Raw genomic sequence first — 19,635 nt, forward strand, 5'->3', positions numbered from 1 at the left:
TTCTGTCCTCTGCTAATTCATTCCTTAGATAAAAGAAACGATGGAGCAAACATGATGAAATAGAAATTCAGAAGTCTACGATGCTGTTTCTCATAGTCTCAGTTGTTAGCATTCTGTCTAAGCTCCACTCCACAGTTACCTGGCAACAGCCAAGTAGGCCTGACTCACTATAAAAGGGTCTGCTTGCCCCCTTACTCTCTTGCTCCTCTCTTGCTCTCTTGGTCTCTCTTGCTATTGCCTTCCCTCCCCCAGCCCTCTCCATGGCTTCTCCTCCTCCTCTTCCTTTTCTTTCTTCTTTCTTCTTCTTCTTTCTTCTTCTTCTTTCTTCTTCTTCTTTCTTCTTCTTTCTTCTTCTTTCTTCTTCTTTCTTCTTCTTTCTTCTTCTTCTTCTTTCTTCTTTCTTTCTTCTTCTTCTTTCTTCTTCTTCTTCTTCTTCTTCTTCTTCTTCTTCTTCTTCTTCTTCTTCTTCTTCTTCTTCTTCTTCTTCTTCTTCCTTCTTCTTCTTCCTTCTTCTTCTTCCTTCTTCTTCTTCCTCCTTCTTCTTCCTCCTTCTTCTTCCTCCTCCTTCTTCCTCCTCCTTCTTCCTCCTCCTTCTTCCTCCTCCTTCTTCCTCCTCCTTCTTCCTCCTCCTTCTTCCTCCTCCTTCTTCCTCCTCCTTCTTCCTCCTCCTTCTTCCTCCTCCTTCTTCCTCCTCCTTCTTCCTCCTCCTTCTTCCTCCTCCTTCTTCTTCCTCCTTCTTCTTCCTTCTTCTTCCTTCTTCTTCTTCTTCCTTCTTCTTCTTCCTTCTTCTTCTTCCTTCTTCTTCTTCCTTCTTCTTCCTTCTTCTTTCTTCCTTCTTCTTTCTTCCTTCTTCTTTCTTTCTTTCTTCTTCTTCTTCTTCTTCTTCTTCTTCTTCTTCTTCTTCTTCTTCTTCTTCTTCCTCTCTCTCTCTCTCTCTCTCTCTCTCTCTCTCTCTCTCTCTGCCTTTCTTTGCCTCTACTACCCTCTCAACTCCTCTTCCCATGCCCTGAATAAACTCTATTCTATACTAAACCATCATGTGACTGGTCCCTCAGGGGGAAAAGATGCCTCGGCATGGGTACCTGCTGAGGTACCCCCTCCCCCTATACCTCACCACACCTCTTTATCTTTTTATAAACCCACCATCAGTATTTTAAATTTCCCAGAAGAGACAGAACGGCAGCCTTTCTCATTTCCGTTATCTTCCTTTAGAAGCAAATGGTGCAGCATGGTTTGTGTCCACATGGAAGACTTCCAGGTCCACAGGGAGACAGTACTGAGCCCTACCACCCATCACCAGAAAATGCCACTCCTGAGAGATTCCACATCAGGCAACATGACCTTCTAGAATAAAGCTCAGAATGAAGAACAGGCCAGGCTGTATCTGTCCCTGAATGGCCATCTCATGCTGTCCTGAAGAGCTTTTGATAATGTAATGCATCCCACCCAATACTTTGCTTTATGGTCTCACCCACTCACCTTGAGCCAGGCACACTGACACCTAATGAGGAAAATAAGACTGCCCCTCAGAGGGCCACAGTTTAGGCCCCACAGCAGCCAAATGCTGGCAGTAGATCAATACCCACACTGAGAATCTGCTCAGTATCTTCCCTATGTTGGGCATTTCTAGAAGTTGTCTATAAATCTTTGCAGAAAACATTACATGGGATTTAACTTCTATAGTCTGAAGAAGCCCGACAGGTAAGCAAACAGCTATGGGTTCAAATCCAAGACCATCCAGTTTCTAGCTGTGTACTGCTGTGAAGTCACATAGTCTCTGGGCCCTAGGACCTTCCTGGTTTTCATATAACAACAGTGGGACCAAGGCAAGTTCACTTAGGGACGTGGATCCTGGAGTCAAGTAAGAGATTGGGGCTGATATTCAGAAGCAGTTAGCACCTTGATCATCTGATTGTTAATCTATCAAAATAAGAATAGCCAGGCATAGATCTCATAAATGACACAACCACATGAAGATTCTGCATGAGGCTCTGCCTTTCATTTGAGGACAGTGGTGAGGAGACCTACATCCCAAGGGCTTGGTGATGGTCAGTGCAGGGGTCAAGCCACATGAGACATTCCCTACTGGTTCCCTTTTACCTACAATGACAGGAAGACAACAGCTAACAAATCAAAACCCTCAAGACATTGAAAAGTAGAGGTATTAAATTGTGATTTGACTCCAACTGTGGAAGAAACTGGGCATCTTCACATAAGCCATGCCATCTGTAATAATCACACTTTCTTGTCAAGGGAACAAAACTCTAAAAGTCAGCTAACATAACTTTTACTGCTACTAAATGAGAAATCTCATTTAAACCACTTTGTGTGACTCTGGGTTTCATATACCAATACACATGCCTTGTCTCTACACCACTACGTCTGAGCCAGGAAGAAAACTCTAGAGAGACTTTTGTGAGGAACTGCATCCATGGGGTCCTTCAGGACCCCATACTATTTTCTTATGTGACTGCTCAACTGCTTCAGCCTCACGTTCCTAAAGCCAGAATCTGACCCTGATCTCTGTCAGATCAGTCTTGGGCACAGAGAGCTCCCAGCAGGGAGCAGCTGCCATTGGACATTGAACCACTTCCCTCATCACCGTGGAACACCCAGTCAATATTGGATCTTCTGATCAATCAAACCAGAAAAAAAAAAAAAAAAAAAAAAAAAAAAAAAAAAAAAAAAAAAGACATCTGCAGCTTTCTCTGCCACTTAGGAAAGTAATTATCTGCTCCAAAATATAATAGCTTCCCAGACATAATGATCATAAGAAGAAATAAGGGTTTTAAGCAGAAACCAGAAATCATGATGATAAGCTCAGTATACTGCACAAGTAACAGGAAGGGGTTCTGGTACCCGTGCTCTTTGGAAGACAGTCATGAATTGAGAGGACTTAACTCAATGAACAGGTGGAGACAAATGACACCCTGTCCCTGTTGCTGTGATCGATAGTCTGACAAAGAGTAACATAGGGAAGAAAGGGACCGATGGGCTTACAATCTCCATCCATCACTGAAGCGATGTCAAAGCAGGGACTAGGACCAGCCACATCCCCAGTCAAAAGCAGCGGGAAGTGGATGTGTCCATACTCCCTGCCAACTGGCTGTGTCTAGCTTTTTCCTGTCTGATATAGTTCAGGGCTCCCTGCCTTGGAATGTGCTGCCCACAGTGAGCTGGGTCTTCCTACATCAAGAAAATAAAAACCAAGATAACCCCTTACAGACAAGACCAGAGGCAATTCCACAATGAAGGCTTTCTTGTCAGGTGATTCTAGGTCTGACAAAGTGACTTTTAAAACTAACCACTGGGGCCCAGGAAGAAAAAAACTGTTCTCCTGAGGTTCCAGTCAACTTCTCTCAAATATGAACATTCTGCAAAAATACAAAACTCTAAGAATTGAATAAGCACATTTTACAGAGACTGAGTCAGGAGAATCACTGCAACTTTGGTGCTAGTCTAGGCTACACAGTGAGTTTAAGAATCCTTATCTCAACAAAGGATTTTTTTATGTAAATAAAATACATATATACATACATTACAGTTGGTATATATAACTATGTACATCTGACACAACCTTAATAGGTAATATTGAGCTTCACAGCTACACAAAACTCAGTCACGGTTTCAAAAAATCTAGAACTATCATTAGGTAATTCTGAAAACTGCAAGACTTGTGTTCTGGTTTCCTGCAGAGAAATGTAATTCAGACAAGCCCACATAGCACATCGCTCAGCTGGCACCTGGTCAGTGGAGGTGCCTGAGAGTCCCTCCAGCTTCCTCCAGCAGACCTCCACTGCCTCTATCCAGAACTGTCCACTCTGTGCTTTGGGCCTGGAGGGACCACGCCACCCCCCCCCCCCCAGCTCTCTGTGTCACCATAACAAACTCAGCTAGAGCCAGACTTCCGGGGTTGCAAGGTGACCTCTTTGGTGTACTCTCTAATTCTAACCCTGTGTTTCCCACCGGCAGGGAGACCATCTCTTTATTTGCATGATCTCCTAGAGCTTTACCCAGGCTGAGCTATAACCACTCTATTTATTGAGATTGAATCAGGACATAGTAATCGAAGCTCATCTTTTATGTTAAATTGAACTGAGTGGGGAGCTATAAAGACAGGAAGAGGGTTGATTTAATACTCAAATAACAACAACAACAAAAATTAGTCTTTAAAGAAGGGAGGGATGGGCAAACAGCTTCGGGGAGTAAGGGAGCTTGCTGCCAAGCTTGATAACCTGAGTTCAATTCCCAGAACCCACATGATAGAAGAAATCCGTCTTCCAAAGTTGTAGTCTGACCTCACATGAGTGAGTGCTGTAGTGTACACCCCACACATATACACACACACTAAAAAAAAAAAAATAGATAATAAGTGTACCAAAGAGTGGAAAGTAAACTATATATTTAAATAAAGAATCAAAGGACATACCAGGAAGTTCTAGTTAGGCAAAAACAAATAAGTATATGCATTGACCTGGCGGCTGCTGTGTCCAGAAATCAGGCTCAATGTCAAACTCATGTGAACCCTTCCATTAAATGGTCCTTAAGATGAGTGTGTTGTGCGCATATAACAAATGTGCATTATTCCAGTGAGTCAGTAATCTGACAGATGATTTAAGGACATCTAGGAGGGCTGGAAGCAGGGTGTTTAATATTTAAAAGTTCATCTTTTTAATGTGGACATTCTCCATCAATACGTTGACTTGGGCTGTATAAGAGTCTAGAATAGAAAAGGAAGTGAGGGGGGAAATGACAAACCAAACATAGCAGAGCGTTCCTTTGCCAGTGTTTCCGAGAGCCACTGTGGTGGGACTCAGCCTGGATCAGCCTCTTGCTTCAGTATCACAGTGAGTAGAGGGTGGTAATTTAAAAGCAGAGGAAAAGTGACCCAGAGGCTTCCAGAGAGATCTAAGAAAGCAGATTCAAAAGGAAATAGCAAACCCACAAGTCCACCCCCACCCCTCCCCAGCCTCCCTGTATCTTTTCAATGTAAGAAAAACCAATATAAAACACAGAACAGACATGGTAGAGAGAATAGACTCCCTAAAGCTGTCCTCTACCAACCACGTGTAGACTGTGGGGCACATGTGCACAGTTAATTAAGTAAATTAAAAATTAGTGGAACCAGGTGTGGTGTCTCATACTTGTAATGGCACCACTCAGGCACCTATGGTAAAAAAAAGACCTGGGCTACAAAGTGAGATTCTGTCTCAAAAGAAAAAAGTTAAGGGGGTTGGGGGAAAAAAGAAAAAGAGAAAAGAGGAGGGGAAACTGAGGAAGAGAAAAAGAAAAAAATAACGAGGGAAGAAGGGAGGAGAAGGACAGAACGGTGGAATGGGGGGGAGGGTGTGAAGGAAAGAGGTAAGACCAAGATCAGAGAGCTCAGGAACTGTCCCAAGAGACACACAGCAGAAGCCAGTGGGAAGTACACACTGCCTCTCCTTTCTTATCTACAGTTCCAGGAAGATCGGGAAATAACTAGTTCTTCCAAGAACAAAAGGCGAAACAAAACACTATCCAAACACTCCTTGAGGTCCCTGTGTTGTTCCTGGCTTTCACAACAACCCAGACTAGGCAGCCCAGGGTTCACATTCTAGACATTGTGTTCTGTGCCACCCACTGACATCACTTGTGAATGTCTGGATACAGGCGCCCCATCTGGGTGTACTGAAAGGTTTACTTGACCAGTCACTGCTCCACAGGAGGGGGCAGCTTACTGAAGAAACCACAGTCCCATCTACCTCTACACCCCCTGCCCCACCCATCCCCTCTCTGTCCAAGCAAGATCATCTTTTCCAGTCAAAGCTTTTCATCTTCATGCATTGAAGATTTCCATTTGAAAGCTACATTCCATCACTTGGAACCAAATATAAAGTATTAAAAAAAAAAAAAAAAAAAAAAACCACCAACGTGTATTATAAATGTTTAACTGTCAGTGACAACACACTCTGCACCACTCAAGAACCAAAATACCAGTTAAGACAAACATTAGTCCTTCTTTCCGTAGAACTCTGGCTGGCTGTTTCAATTTTCTTTTCAATTATGCTATATTAATTGCCATTATCCCCTAAAATCAATATGTACGTTCCTTTAAACAGTTTAGCAATACTTGTGTAGGCTGAATCACTAAAAGCAAATCTACAAAGTCAATAGCTTGGGGTGACTTCAAAATCAGCATGTATCCCCAGCTTGTCGAGAGAATGAAGACTGTGGTTTGAGCAATATGAACAACATGAAACATTTATAAATCCATACCATAAGGCACATCTCCCTAAGGTTATTGGGTCATCTATTTTAAAACCCACACACCCTCAAGTCTTGGTTAGGGCATTTCCTTATTTGTTATTGTAACATTTTATTCAGCCATAATTTTAAATGTATCAAAATGTTTAATTAAGCTGGACATCATGATGCCTGTGTCCCCAGAATTCAGGAGACTGAGGCAAGAGAACCAGAAGTTCAAGGCTAGCCTTGGCTACATATTTTTTTTTAAGTCAGTAGTCTCAGAAGTGAAAAGTAACAAGAATGCTAGAAACTCTAAGGAGGACATCTCGTATCAGTCAATGAACTACAAACACAAAAATGGTCTACTCTTCTGCTAAACATGGACAACTTCCCACCATGACTATGGAAGTTTGTCTTTCACGTTCTATTTCCTTCTAGCATATTGTAAACTTATAAAAAGAAAGTTGCCAAGCACTATAAATAAGTCAAACCAAGACTAAACAACTTCCCCTCATAAACACAGCAAAGAAAAAGTGATGGCTACAAACGGAAAAGGGCTCCTACACTCTTCTCACACCAGTCTTTACATAATATAACGTGTGTGTGTGTCTACGTGTGTGTGTGTGTCTGTGTGTGTGTGTGTGATCTTAACGCTTGTGAAAATCACAATGAAAAGATACTCTAAGCGCACTTCATATTAACTCATTTGCTTCCCACCCTGACCTCAGGGAGCAAGTACACAGGAGGAAACAGAGCTGAAGTCATTCCAATTACTCACACACCTGGCAAACCAGACACTCAGAACCTAGTGCACCACTGAGAGTCCATTGCTTACCTCACAGGCTTTGGTAAGGATTACAACTCCAAGCTGTAATTAACATTTGTCTGGTGGATGCTGGCCACCTACAGGTACTACCATTAGTGCCCATGTTATTGATCACAATGAAATAATGGTCCCATCGATTACTCCCCACTATAAGTGAATTTTCAAATCATTTGCATCTTTACAATTCTGTCTTCCTTCCATTAGATAAACTGACCCTCAACACGTATCAAGAATTTTTGTCCTTTTCAAGATGTGTGTTGCTTTGAGATTTGGCCACATTTGGTATTATGCAACTCATGACACCTGATCAAAACACATGCCAGGCAACTGTTAAAGCAACAAACTCAAATCCCAAAGAAATGTCTGGAACCACAATGATTTATGACCTGGCACAGAATAATATCTCATGAAAGAACATTTATATATCCCCTGAGCGTTTGTATTATTATGATGAACTAATACTGCTTTTTAATATAATCATGCCATGGGCTACACTGCAAAAGAGAAAGAGGGGAAAATCAGCCAGATGACAAAGGAATTGACTAAAAGAGCAAAGAAATAGCAGCAAACAGCTAGCAACACCCTAAGATCTCTCTCTTCAAGTTCAGCAAAAGGAGAGAGCGCAGGTTGGTGGTCTTGAATGTCTACCACATTCTAACCCATAGGAGCCAGACACCAGATATCCAGATGGCGTCTGTTGAGCTGCTGGAAAAGCAGACAACCTGAGACCCCTTCCAGGAGCCCGTTGTGATGGTGACAGGTTTGAGTGCCAACCAGAAATGCCTGTACCCGGTGGCTCTCTCCTTCAACATATGTCCCTGTGTCTCCACTTGGAAGCAGACGCCTAGCTTGATGGCTCTATGCTAAAAAGGGAAGGGCTCAATCAGCCTATGACGGCAATTCACAGCAGACACAGACCGCCAAAAGCAGAAGCCAATCAGGCAGAGCAGAATAAAGCTGGGAAACTGCTCTCATAAATTAAAGGAGTGTTGCCTCCCGAGTGTGTGATGCGTGTGTGTGTGTGTGTGTGTGTGTGTGTGTGTGTGTGTGTGTGTGTGTTAGAAATTTTTTAGTGCTGAGGCTCCTGAAGCCAGCCAAGGCTCTGTTGAAGCTATTCACTGTGCACTGGGCTCAGCCCAAGGTGGAACAGGAAGTCAACCAGTTCTGGGAGAACATGTCAGACACTTTCTACTGTACCACATACTGGGCCTGCTTTCTGTTCCCATCCACTGTCAGTTCATGGATAGAAATTAGTAAGAGGAAAAAACCCACCCTGTGTTCATCTTCTCCATCTACAGAAGAAAATGGTTCTTCAGATAAACTCCGTATTTGAAAGAAACTACTTTAAAGTCATTAAAAACTTTAATTTCGCATGGTCTCCAAATGCACAGTTCACGCTTAATGAGCCTTTATGCATGATACCATCAGTGTATCTTAAATAAGATTTTAATTTATTTTTAAAAATTATTTTATAGCAAATATCTTGCTGGGTGGGGATGAGGTGCATGCCTATAGTGTCTTAGTCCACTCAAGAAAACTACAGATCGCCATGCATGTGAGGCCAAATAAGAGTCTTTGACTTAAGCTGGTGACTGAGAACATGCTCTTGTCTCAAAGAACTCTCAGACCCAAGGTATTTTTACAACAAATTTTCACTCCCCAGCAAGGATGGAGGAACCCCTTGTTCTGTCAAACAGGATATGGCTTTAGATGGGAGGTCTAGGTTAGAGCAACCTGACTTCTCAAGTTCAAGGACAGCCTGAGCTGTGTCATGAGTCTCAAGCCAGCCTTTGCTACATAAGGAGACTCTTTGTCTAACAACAACAAAAATGTAACTTAAGATATAAATCAGCATTTCCTTCAGTCCTAGGGCAAACACTAGCACTCCATCAACCTTCCCAATAAATCATGTCCTTCTGCATAAGAAGACAAATCCCTACACTTCCCTTCTCCAGAACTGTAAAATTTACCAACTCTCCTGAGGCCCAATCACAAAAAAATATAGAGTCTGGAAAATGTCCAGGTAATACACTAAAGAAAAACCAGCAAGCCATGAAGGACTAAGATTAGAAAAGGGTATCCAAGGGTCCCGAGTCACAGCACCCTAGATATGAAAAGGTTTAAAGCTGTTTGATAGTAAATAATTCAGGGCCAATGAGGTGGCATAGCAGGTTGTGCCACTTTTTACCACGGCTGACCATTTGAGTTCAATCCACAAGACCCACATGGAATGAGAGAACAGACTCCCACAAGTTGTCCTCCACCTCAAAACCCAGTGGCATGCACACCCCCCCCACACACATACAAAACAAATAAAGTAAATATATATTTTAATATAGTTTCAGATATGCTCATTGATTTCTCATGTTCTCAGCACAAAAAATTATGCCTAGCTTGCACAGAGAAGTAGGGTGGGTCATGATGGAAGGATGACGTGCCATGAAAAAGGGGAAGGTGCAGAGGAAGTGTATGAGAAGGAAACCATGTGCATAGTGCCTACTGTGACTGTCGTGGTCTATAGAAGCAACCGAGTGTATATGTGAAGAACCAAGTACTTTCTGAGCTTCCTAACATGAAGGGGAAGGTATGCAAGCATTCATGCATATCTCTCTCTCTCTCTCTCTCTCTCTCTCTCTCTCTCTCTCTCTCTCTCTCTCTCTCTGTCTCTCTTTGTGTGTGTGTGTGTGTGTGTGTGTTTGATATCTTTAAGATAGTGGAGGCTTGTTGACATACGAAGCATTTCACATACAGTGATTCAGTAAATAGTTCTACCAGTCAACTGTAGTCTTACTCCAGGGCATAGGGCCTCAGCCCTCCATCTCCCAATATAATTTTGACCCATAAGATAATCACAAAGACAAGGTGATAAATCAATGCCCTGCAGTAGGCTCTCCTCCTGTGTTTGTATTTTTCCCTGAATTAGGAAACTTCTGAAAACAACACTTTATATGACAATTCTTGGTTCAACTTTTGTCAGGTTTATTAGAAGTTAAATGGAAACAGAAAACCCCCATACTCTCCCTCCCTGCTCCATAGACAGGCTCACCACTCACAACGAACCCTGGTGTTCAGAGACCCACATGATCATGACATAGCATCCATAATGCAGAACTATGTGATAGGCTCCTTTTGTTGCTGCAATAAAACATTCTAACCAAAAGTAACTTGGGGAAAAATGGTTTATTTGTCTTCTACTTCAAGTTGGGGCAAGATCTTAAAGTAGACCATGTATTCAGACTCTGCTTTGAACCAGTGTTCCTTCAAAGGCTTGTGCATAGCCACTTTTCTTTTCATCCCTGGACCAGGTGGTAGGCAATGGTCCCACTCACACTGGGGTGGGTCCTCCTTCATCAATTAATAATGAAACAATGTCCCACACACATGCTACAGGCCAATCTGATCTGAGCAATTCCTCAGCTGAGTCTTCCATCTTAGGTTGACTCTAGCTAGGCTGTACCAAGTTGATAGTTAACACAAACAGGACAAGAATTAGGGTACAGGTTCTGCCACACAATGAACTCCAGTGGCCAATTCTCTTGTTCTTGATGTGCAGTACAAACACCTTTGGCCCTCATAGACAGTCTGGCATGCTACTTTTAGGCTAACAGAGAGCTAGCAAAGGAACTGTGATGTCATGTTCTGTCTACAAAGCCAGAGATCTTAAGAAGCGGGATGCCATCGCCTCTCTGAACTCAGTGGCTTTACCCAATCACATCTGACAAAAGAATAAGCAGAGTTTTCAAAACCAATTTACACATGCCACATCCATCACAGCCTTCCTTCCCTGGGGGGAAGGGGGTGGAAATGTTGCTTGTATACAAGCACACTGACCAGGTAAGAATGTGGCCCATTTCCAGAACACTGATGTCCTGGATGGAGAAGCAGAATGTAATCTGCAGAAGCATGTTCCCTAACTCTCTTCTAGTCCTCATGTATGGACCCAAGGATGACGGCATGAATCCACACCCAGAGGAGCTGTGGAGGAGCCAGGGTCACACAGCTGGTCCAAGTGAGACTCCCCCCCCCCCCTTCCCCCACTGTGGCACTAAGTGCTCACCAGGACTCTGGACTCAAAGCCTGACAAGTGGCAAGCACAGGTCTGAGTGATGTAGCCCAGCTCCAGCCCTGCTGCCAGTACATGCTAACTTCGAGCGTGGGCAAGGTTTGTGACCTTTTAAGAATCCCAGTGTTTTTCAGTCATGGGAATGATAATACTGACCCTCAACAGACACTATGATAGACAGGAAGTAACAGTAGGATGTAAATCTCTCCTCCCTACCCAGTAAACAGCAGGTGGATGACAGATAAGAAGTTTTTTCCAGTTTCACAATGAACCTGCCTCATTGGTGTTCAGGAGCTAACAGTGAATCTCAATATTAGTTGATTAATCGTTTGGGAATCTTGCGAGCCAGTTGTTAAAGTCAGCCATCACTAAAGATCAAGTTATCTAAATTTAAACAAACTGCATCCAAAAAAAAAAATGTTATCAACTCTGAGCATTTCCTAGTTAGACTACACAGTGAACTTGGCTCATGAGATGCCAAGTGTCTGTTTCATCTGCCTGGCAGAAACTGCAGAGTGACAGCCATCAGTTACTCCATGCCCAGTGATGTCATGCCATAGCGTGGCATCAGCTGTGGTAGGAACCTTTACATAAAAGTGGGTATACAATGAATCAGATATCATCTTTAGAGAGTCAGTCGGAGGCTATGAGCATGCCACCTGCAGGGGTTTTCGTCTTTCTGCTTCAGTATCTTTCATCTTTCCTCTGCACAGTTCACCTGCACACAATGTGGGCCTGTACCCCACACACAAAACTTAAAATAAAAATGAAGAAAAGGCCTAATATTCTTCTATTTAACATCTTTTCTCCTTACTATGTCATTTCCAGTTCTGAAAAATTTCCCCATGGTTGATTCAAATCTAGTTTCATGACACACTTACTTATCTTACATTTACATAACTTAACTACATTAAGAATTTGGGGTCAACTGTCAGCAACACAGAGCAAGTGTCCACCCTCAAGATGTTCACAGTCAATCCAGACTAACTTCCCAGCCTGCTTGAAAGTCCCCAACCCACAGCCAAGACCCTTGAGGGAAGAAAGGTTGTCCCAAAGAGCTGACTCAGCATTTTAGCTCTGCAGATGTTATAGGCTACAGCATCAGGCAATGCATCCTCCAAGAAGGGAATATGGTGGAGAACCCAGCCTCATACCTCATCAGAGACCACAATGCTCTTGGGGACACAGGGAATCCACTGCTCTTGGGCTCTGGTGGCAATGGTGAATGGCGGCCTCCCCAGGTGTCTTTGTGTGGGATGCGCTGCTTTCTGCTCTCACGGTGGGGGTGGGCTTGCTGAGAGGAGGGCTGGGGGCTCCCTGGCTGCCCCGAGGTGTGCTGACAGATCTCCCCATTGCTCCTAAATCATTCACAGAATTGAGGAAACAAGTCAGACAAAATGACAAGGCTGCAACATCCTTACCTTTCTATCCAAGATCCCTGAAATCATGTCTCAAATCTCCAATTCCCCCGTTTCTGCTATTTACAATTATCTGTCTTCAAAAACAGAAGTGTATTATCAGTTTTTCCTTTTTGGTTCATTTTTACTGGCACACATTCACTGCACATGCTGTTAGGTTTCATGAGAATATCTCCACGCAAGTGCGTGATGTATTTTAACCCTATTCCCCCAAACCCTCTAACCTTCCCTTTCCTCTCCATTTTTCCCCCTCACTCCCAGGACACTGTCCCTTTAACATCTTATGTGCATACATACACACTTATCTAACTATATAACCCACAAATGAGAGGGAAAACTGTGATAATTGTCTTTCTGACTTAATTTACCATGCATGATGATCTTCAGTTACATCCGTTTTCCTACAAATGATACCATTTCTTTCTTCTTTATGGGCAAATTCCATTGTGTACAAATACTACATTTACTTTATAGAGTCCTCTGCTGATAAACACCTAGGTTGGTTCCACACCTAGCTGTTGTAACTAGTGCTACAATAAAGATTCTGACTTGGAGTCTTTCAGGTAAATATCCAGAAACACTATAACTGGGACATATAATAGATCTGTCCTCAGTCTTTTTAAGTAACCTCCAGACTGGTCCACATGTCCAGATTAATTTGCATTTTCACCAGCAGTGCACAAGTTCTCCCTCAGATTCACAGCTGTATCATCAGTTGTCATTTCTTTCCTTAATGACTACATGTAAAACTATAAAGAACTGGGGAAGAAAATTCTACACACTTAAACTTCTACTATTCCCCAGTCAGTCTTAGCATCACAATCCACACAGAAAAACAAGTGCATCTTTATTGCTTAAGAGGGAAATGGGGCACTCGATAAGCTGTCTCTTTAATTGGAAATGTCCATGATCTGTGAGTGAGTATACACGGATGGTCAGACTGGTTCCAGCCAACCTCCGAACGTTCTTAAGTTAGAGGACTAGAACAAGCAGACAGGCTTCGAGTTCACAGAGCTCACTCATGGGCAACAGCCATCGGAGCTTAGAAACTCAAAACAAGCTGTTAATACTTATCATTCGTAATACGATTTTCTTTGTGAATCCAGATTCCCTCAGCAGCACACACTCAAACAACCTGCAGACTGGCAGTTAATATAGCTGCTTTCCATCCTAGATGTGACACTCTTAGAAACCAGGAGGCAGAACGAACCCTCCCTCCTTCAAGTCAATTTGTCATTTTTACCATAAAAAGTAAAGTAACTAGTATGACAGCAAAGGTTGGAAATGACTTACAACTTGTCCTGCTTGTGGGACGGGGAGAACAGATCATAAACCAAGCACACCCCGAACACGGTGACGCCCGTCTCCTTCACCAGCATGGCACAGGTCCCCAGAAACAGACTGAGCAGCAGGAAGAAGGGAGAAGCCGTCGGGGGGAAGCACTGCCCTGCACAGCCCTGGGCCAGACTCCTGCAAAACAAGGTGGGAATTTCTTTATCAGCGCATGGGTTGCTATAGAACAGTTCCTATTGGAGAAGTATCTCGTGGAGCATAAGTGTTCTGAGCAAGGATTCCTCCAAGAGCATTGTTCACCATGCACACACATACATGATTTTTTAAAAAATCTTTTAAAACACTGTTTAAATGGAAAACAGTCCAAAAATATCAACTCAGAACTTAAATTGCGGTATGCAAATTATGATGTAATATGGTTTGTGATGAATGAACACTAAAAAGTCATTTAAAACAGTTACATGAGGACCGATTTAGTAGATAGGATGTCATTCAAGTGAGTATGTCCAAGAAAATAACACACATTACTAACACATATGCACAGAGTGGGAAGCCGGATTTCCTGGTACAACCCACAGACGTACAGTTAGCGAACAGGATACCATACCACAGAAATGGGAAAACAGCATGGTAGCAAGGACCAAGTAAGTGACAGATATCAAGTACTTGTCACCATGATTAGATAAAAGGGTTTTTACTCCCTTCTATGCACAAAACAGGAGCGATGTAAATAGCATTCTCTCTACGATGGAACAATAGGCTTTGAACGTTTTTCTTTTCTTTTGGCTAATATGTTTATTTAAATTTATTTTCAAGGTAAATGCATTGGACAACCTTCTAATTATCAGTGTGTTTGTGTGTATATGTGTGTGAGAGAGGGAATGTGTATGTGTGTATGTATGGGTGTGTGTGAGAGAGAGAAAATGTGTGTGTGTGTGTGTGTGTGTGTGTGTGTGTGTGTGTGTGTGTGTGTGCATGGCTTTGCACACATGTGAATGCAGTTGCCTACAGAGGCCAAAAGAGGCCAACAGATCCCATGAAGCAGGAATTACGGGCAGTGGAGTGCTATCTAATATGGGTTCTAGGATCCAAATCAGGTCTTCTGCCAGAGACGTGTATGTTCTTAACTACTGAACCATCTTTCAAGCCCAGAAATCTTTATTTTTTAATCACAGTTTCCTGCAGAAATTTCAAGATGGTTTCAGTGTTATTTGCCAAATAATAAAATGGAACTACTCCAAGAAAGCATCACTATTTTCTCATGTAAGTGCACCTATATTGTGACAGCTCCTCCTGTGCATTGGAGCTCAGAACAACTAGAATTACATGCTAAATTGATGGTAGAATACACATTTTCCATGGGCTCAGCCTAGAAGATAAATTTCCAAAGGTAAGCAGGGCACAACCAACCAACCCGTGATGATCTGGCTCACAGCCACACAGATGGGATCACATTTAGATACAACCAAACAGAAAAATTTAAATTAATCAATAGATTGATTTAGTCCAACACCAGAGCAAAAAAGGAAACATTAAGTCTGAGCTTATGCTTTGAGACTTCATAACAGTATGTGCACAATTATGAATGCAGTGGGCAGTGTGAAGCTTGGGCCTGAAGATAAAGACTGTACTAATCTGGCTTCACCCTCTATAGCAACACTGGCATTTCCCTGTCAGATAACTCTTTGTTGTAAAGCTTGTCTTGTATACTGCAGGGGCATCCTGCAGAGGCATGTTTCCTCTCTATCTACTAGATGCCAGTGGGAAATGGAGGAACTGAGGAAGGTGGGCCTTGTTTGGAGGAACTGGTACTGAGAGTGTGTCCTGGGAGGCCATCTTATGCTCTGGACCTGAAATCGCTCCTTTTCTTTCTCACCTGCCATGAGGTTGAGTATTCACTGCCATGTGTTCTTGCTCTCCGTCTAGATGTGTGGGGCCAACCAACCATGACTAAAACTTTGAGCCAAAATAAAGAATTCCTCCCTTAGACCATTCTCTCAGATATCTGGGCCATAGCATGCCAAAGAACTGCTATACTAGAGGAAGAAGGGAAGTTGTTGCTAATTAAGTACTGCAGGTTCATAACAGTGTTCTTAAGTAAGTAGGTTTTGTAAGTTACGGGTCAGTGAATTGATCCAAAGGCCAAGTTTACAGATTCTCGGCCAGCATCTCTCTGTGACCTGCCTTCTTTAGGGAGATGCTCTGAGCCCTCTGTTCAAACTCATATTTTATTAACTCATTCTTCTATTTGTGGACATGTCACAAGTCTGTTGAAATACCTTCACTTTGGGGATAAAGATGAAATGCAACAGAGGTTTCCTGTGTTTTGACAAAAGGATTCTAAAGGTGGGAAACTAAAGTTAAGAAGCAATGCTTCCTAACCAACCTTGTTATGTAACTGTGAGTGGATATTGTAAAACTAATAGGAAAAGGTAAGCAAAAAAGAAGCAAGAGCTCGGATCCCCAGGGAGGGGATGGTAATCTTTTAAAGCTGATGTCAGGGTTAAGGGGATGCTCAGGAGGTAACACGCCTGCTATACAAATCCCTAGCACACATTAAAAAAAAGAAAAAAAAGTGAACATCATGTCCATAATCCTGGGACTGGGCTAGTGGAGATACACACACACACACACACACACACACACACACACACACACACGATATTAAATGCTTCAGAATGGGGCCATAAGATAACAATTTAACACTGGGTAAAAAGATGGTTTTTATCCCTGACACCCACTGAGCATGTTACAGCCCAGAGCCTCTCTGGTCAAGCAGGGGGTTAGTGTGCATGTGGCAGTATGTGACCAAATCACAGAGGGGTTTACTTAGCCCCACTCACCTTTGGTAGGAGAGAAAGGCCAGCAGGAACAGGAGGCATGCTAGCACATCAGCTCTGCCCACGATGCCAGCCACCTACAAAATCCAACACAAGGAAAACTTAAACCTTGGAAAATTATTGTTACAGAATCTTGTGGAAGTACGTTTGATTTTGGGAACAGCATAGCTGAAAACATATGGGCGGCAATCTATGGAGCAAATGTGTAAGACTGTGAAAAGACAGTATGGTTTCTAGCTGAGCACTAGCTAGAACGCTCTGTAGACTCCAGGTAATCCTAAGGGATGGCATGCATTTCGCCACATTCCCAGACTCCAGGCTCCTGACACAAGGCCGAAGACCTCCATAGAGTGGGGTCCTCCAGTCACATAGGACAATGCCCCCTAGCCCCTCCACAGGTAGAGGGCATGACTACAGGCCACAGAGCCTCAAAACAGATCTTCATATTAATGATATACCTAAAGACCAGAGGGGCATAGCCAATTAAACATTCCTTCTAAGACCCTCCTCCTTACAGAGGGTATTATTAACTTCAGGCCTGCCCTGAAAATACCAGGGTATAGTTTTCATCTTTCTGCCATGACAATAAACATCTTAAGACTATGAACTATTTTTCTTCTTCGAGGTCTGCCTTGGGGAACAGTGGAGCAGGCCTTCACTACTATCTAATATCCCCACTGAGCTGAAGACCTCTCTGCATCCCCCCAGCTACAGAGACCACCAGCTGTGACCCAGACAAGCAACCAAGAACTCTCTTCCCCACAGGACACAGCCAGAGCTTCTCCCCCTCCCCATTTCAGCCAGTCTACCCTGTACACCCCCACTTTGTTCTAGGCCCTTCCGTGGTTTCCCAGCGGTGCCTGAGGGCCCAAGGGACTGAGAACCAGCTGGTTCTTGGCTGCCTTTTGGCCTGGGGACCCCCAAGCTAAGAGCTCTGGCTCCCTGCGGGACCTCAGACTGTGCTTTTTCACCCCTGAGCAGAGTCCCACGGCTTTACATAGCTTGGAGTGAGCATAGTCAACTTCCCATGCCTCTGCCTCTCTGAGCAGTGGCCCTAGACCCTTGGGAGAGGCACGGGACCCACATATCAACCCACCCATGCACTCTACAATCCAACACAAACACCTCTCATTATTACTTATGTTCCACATTTCTAGAAAGAGAAAAGGAGGAACAAGGAGCAGAATTTTCATAGTTAACCTTACTTCTAATTTCTCTTCCAGAAGATTAATTCTCAGCATAAAAGTTGGTTCAGTTATCGACTTACTAAGATATACATAAAGGGTTGTGGGCATAGCTCAGGGGTAGAGTGCCTGGCTAGACTTTGTGTGCAATGTCCTGGGTTTGAGTCTCAATAAACTTTACCATGAAACACAGAGTGTCAGACACTGTGATTATCTTTGGTAGAGGGGTAGTGATGTGCAACAGAGTATTTGCCGAGTGGAGGGAAAACAAAAGCAGATAAATCAATACTTTTAACAATGAGGGGACAATTCCTGACTGCTAGTGTGAGTATGTGTGTATGTGTGTGCACAGATATATGTGTGTATGCACAGACATGTGTGTATGTGTGTACAGATGTGTATGTGTGTGCACAGGTGTGTGTGTGTTTGTGTGTGTACAGGTATATGTGTGTGCAGATGTATGTTTGTGCACAGATGTGTGTATGTATGTTTGTGTGTGTGTTTGTATGTGTGTGTGTGTGTGTGTGTGTGTGTGTGTGTGTGTGTGTGTATGTACAGATGTATGAGTGTGCAATCTTACAGGTCTGCCAATGCCCCATGGTCCACTGACCCATCTCAGACAAACACTGGCTTCCTAGAAAAAGGGTCTGAATCTAAGACTGAGGCTTGGAGAGACTCAAGAGCAACAGGGTCACCTTCTCATGTCAGAGCACAAATCACTCAAAAAAAAAAAAAAAAGTTAATCAAAAGGAAAAGAAATCTAAAGGAGCTCTCAGTGAACAAACCTGAGAAAATAAACAAGGAGCACAATACATTATAAACCATTAAAAACACAGAAAACCACAATGTACATGGAGACACATGGGTGACAAAGGTTACAAGCGCACAAACAGCAAACTAATGAACAAACAAGAGGAGACTCTGCTTTGCCTGTCAGTGTGTGTGGCTAGAACAGTGGACACACCCATCTGCTTCCAGAAGAAAAAGGTCATACAGAGCAAGAAACCAGAAATAATCAGGCTGGAAGTGTGGCTCAGCAGTAAGGCACTTGGCCAGCAAGGCCAAGGCCCTGGGTTCAATCCTCAGAGAGGAAAACAGATGATAAATCTAGGACATCTAAGTTACTTGAGATGCAAGGTATCCTCATGACGTCAAACCATTTCCTCACCAACTTAATTTTCAGAAAAATAAGACTGAACACACAATGGAGGTGTGTTAAGATAGCATATCATGTCTACCAGGATCTCTCCTCACAAAGATGCCATGTAGGCCTGACTCTAGCAGAGGATGTATAACCTAATCACATGTGTGAAAAAAATCAGACAAATTCAAGGTGAGACACAATCCATAAGAATGAGGATGAAAATATGTCATTAAACATAAATACATATTTTAAATTATAGCATGTCAGTGTACATTAACACTTTATTATATCTGTTACATCTTTTTATTTATCATGATTCCTAATTATGTTGCTACTTATAATTTATAATATAAAATCATAAACTTATGGGCCTAGCATGCATATATATATGTATGTGCATTATATATTGATATTAAATTTCATACATTTAAATTATATTTTATTTATTTAAATACAATATATATTATTTTTATTTTCAAGACATAAATTTTAATGTACTATGCCTCTAAAAAATATTTGTGTTATACATCATATAGTGTATATTCATATAACATTTATAAGTTGCATTTGAATTCAAAACTTTATATTATATACATTTTAATATAAACTCCAAATCATATTGAAATGTATACATCATATGAC

At 42.5% G+C, this 19,635-nt stretch overlaps 1 protein-coding gene across 1 annotated transcript in view; it reads right to left on the minus strand.

The window, feature by feature from the left end:
• Tmtc1 (transmembrane O-mannosyltransferase targeting cadherins 1) overlaps positions 1 to 19,635 on the minus strand; it is a 208,037-nt gene that overhangs the window by 163,055 nt on the left and 25,347 nt on the right. Inside the window, exons 3-5 of the mRNA XM_034511599.2 lie at positions 16,669 to 16,742; positions 13,826 to 14,002; positions 12,269 to 12,472 (exon numbers count right to left, since the gene is read on the minus strand). Coding sequence (XP_034367490.1) covers positions 12,269 to 12,472; positions 13,826 to 14,002; positions 16,669 to 16,742 — 455 coding nt within the window. The remainder of the gene's footprint in view (positions 1 to 12,268; positions 12,473 to 13,825; positions 14,003 to 16,668; positions 16,743 to 19,635) is intronic.

The sequence above is a fragment of the Arvicanthis niloticus genome, chromosome 9 (genome assembly GCF_011762505.2).
Source record: "Arvicanthis niloticus isolate mArvNil1 chromosome 9, mArvNil1.pat.X, whole genome shotgun sequence".
Classification (NCBI taxonomy): Eukaryota; Metazoa; Chordata; class Mammalia; order Rodentia; family Muridae; genus Arvicanthis; species Arvicanthis niloticus.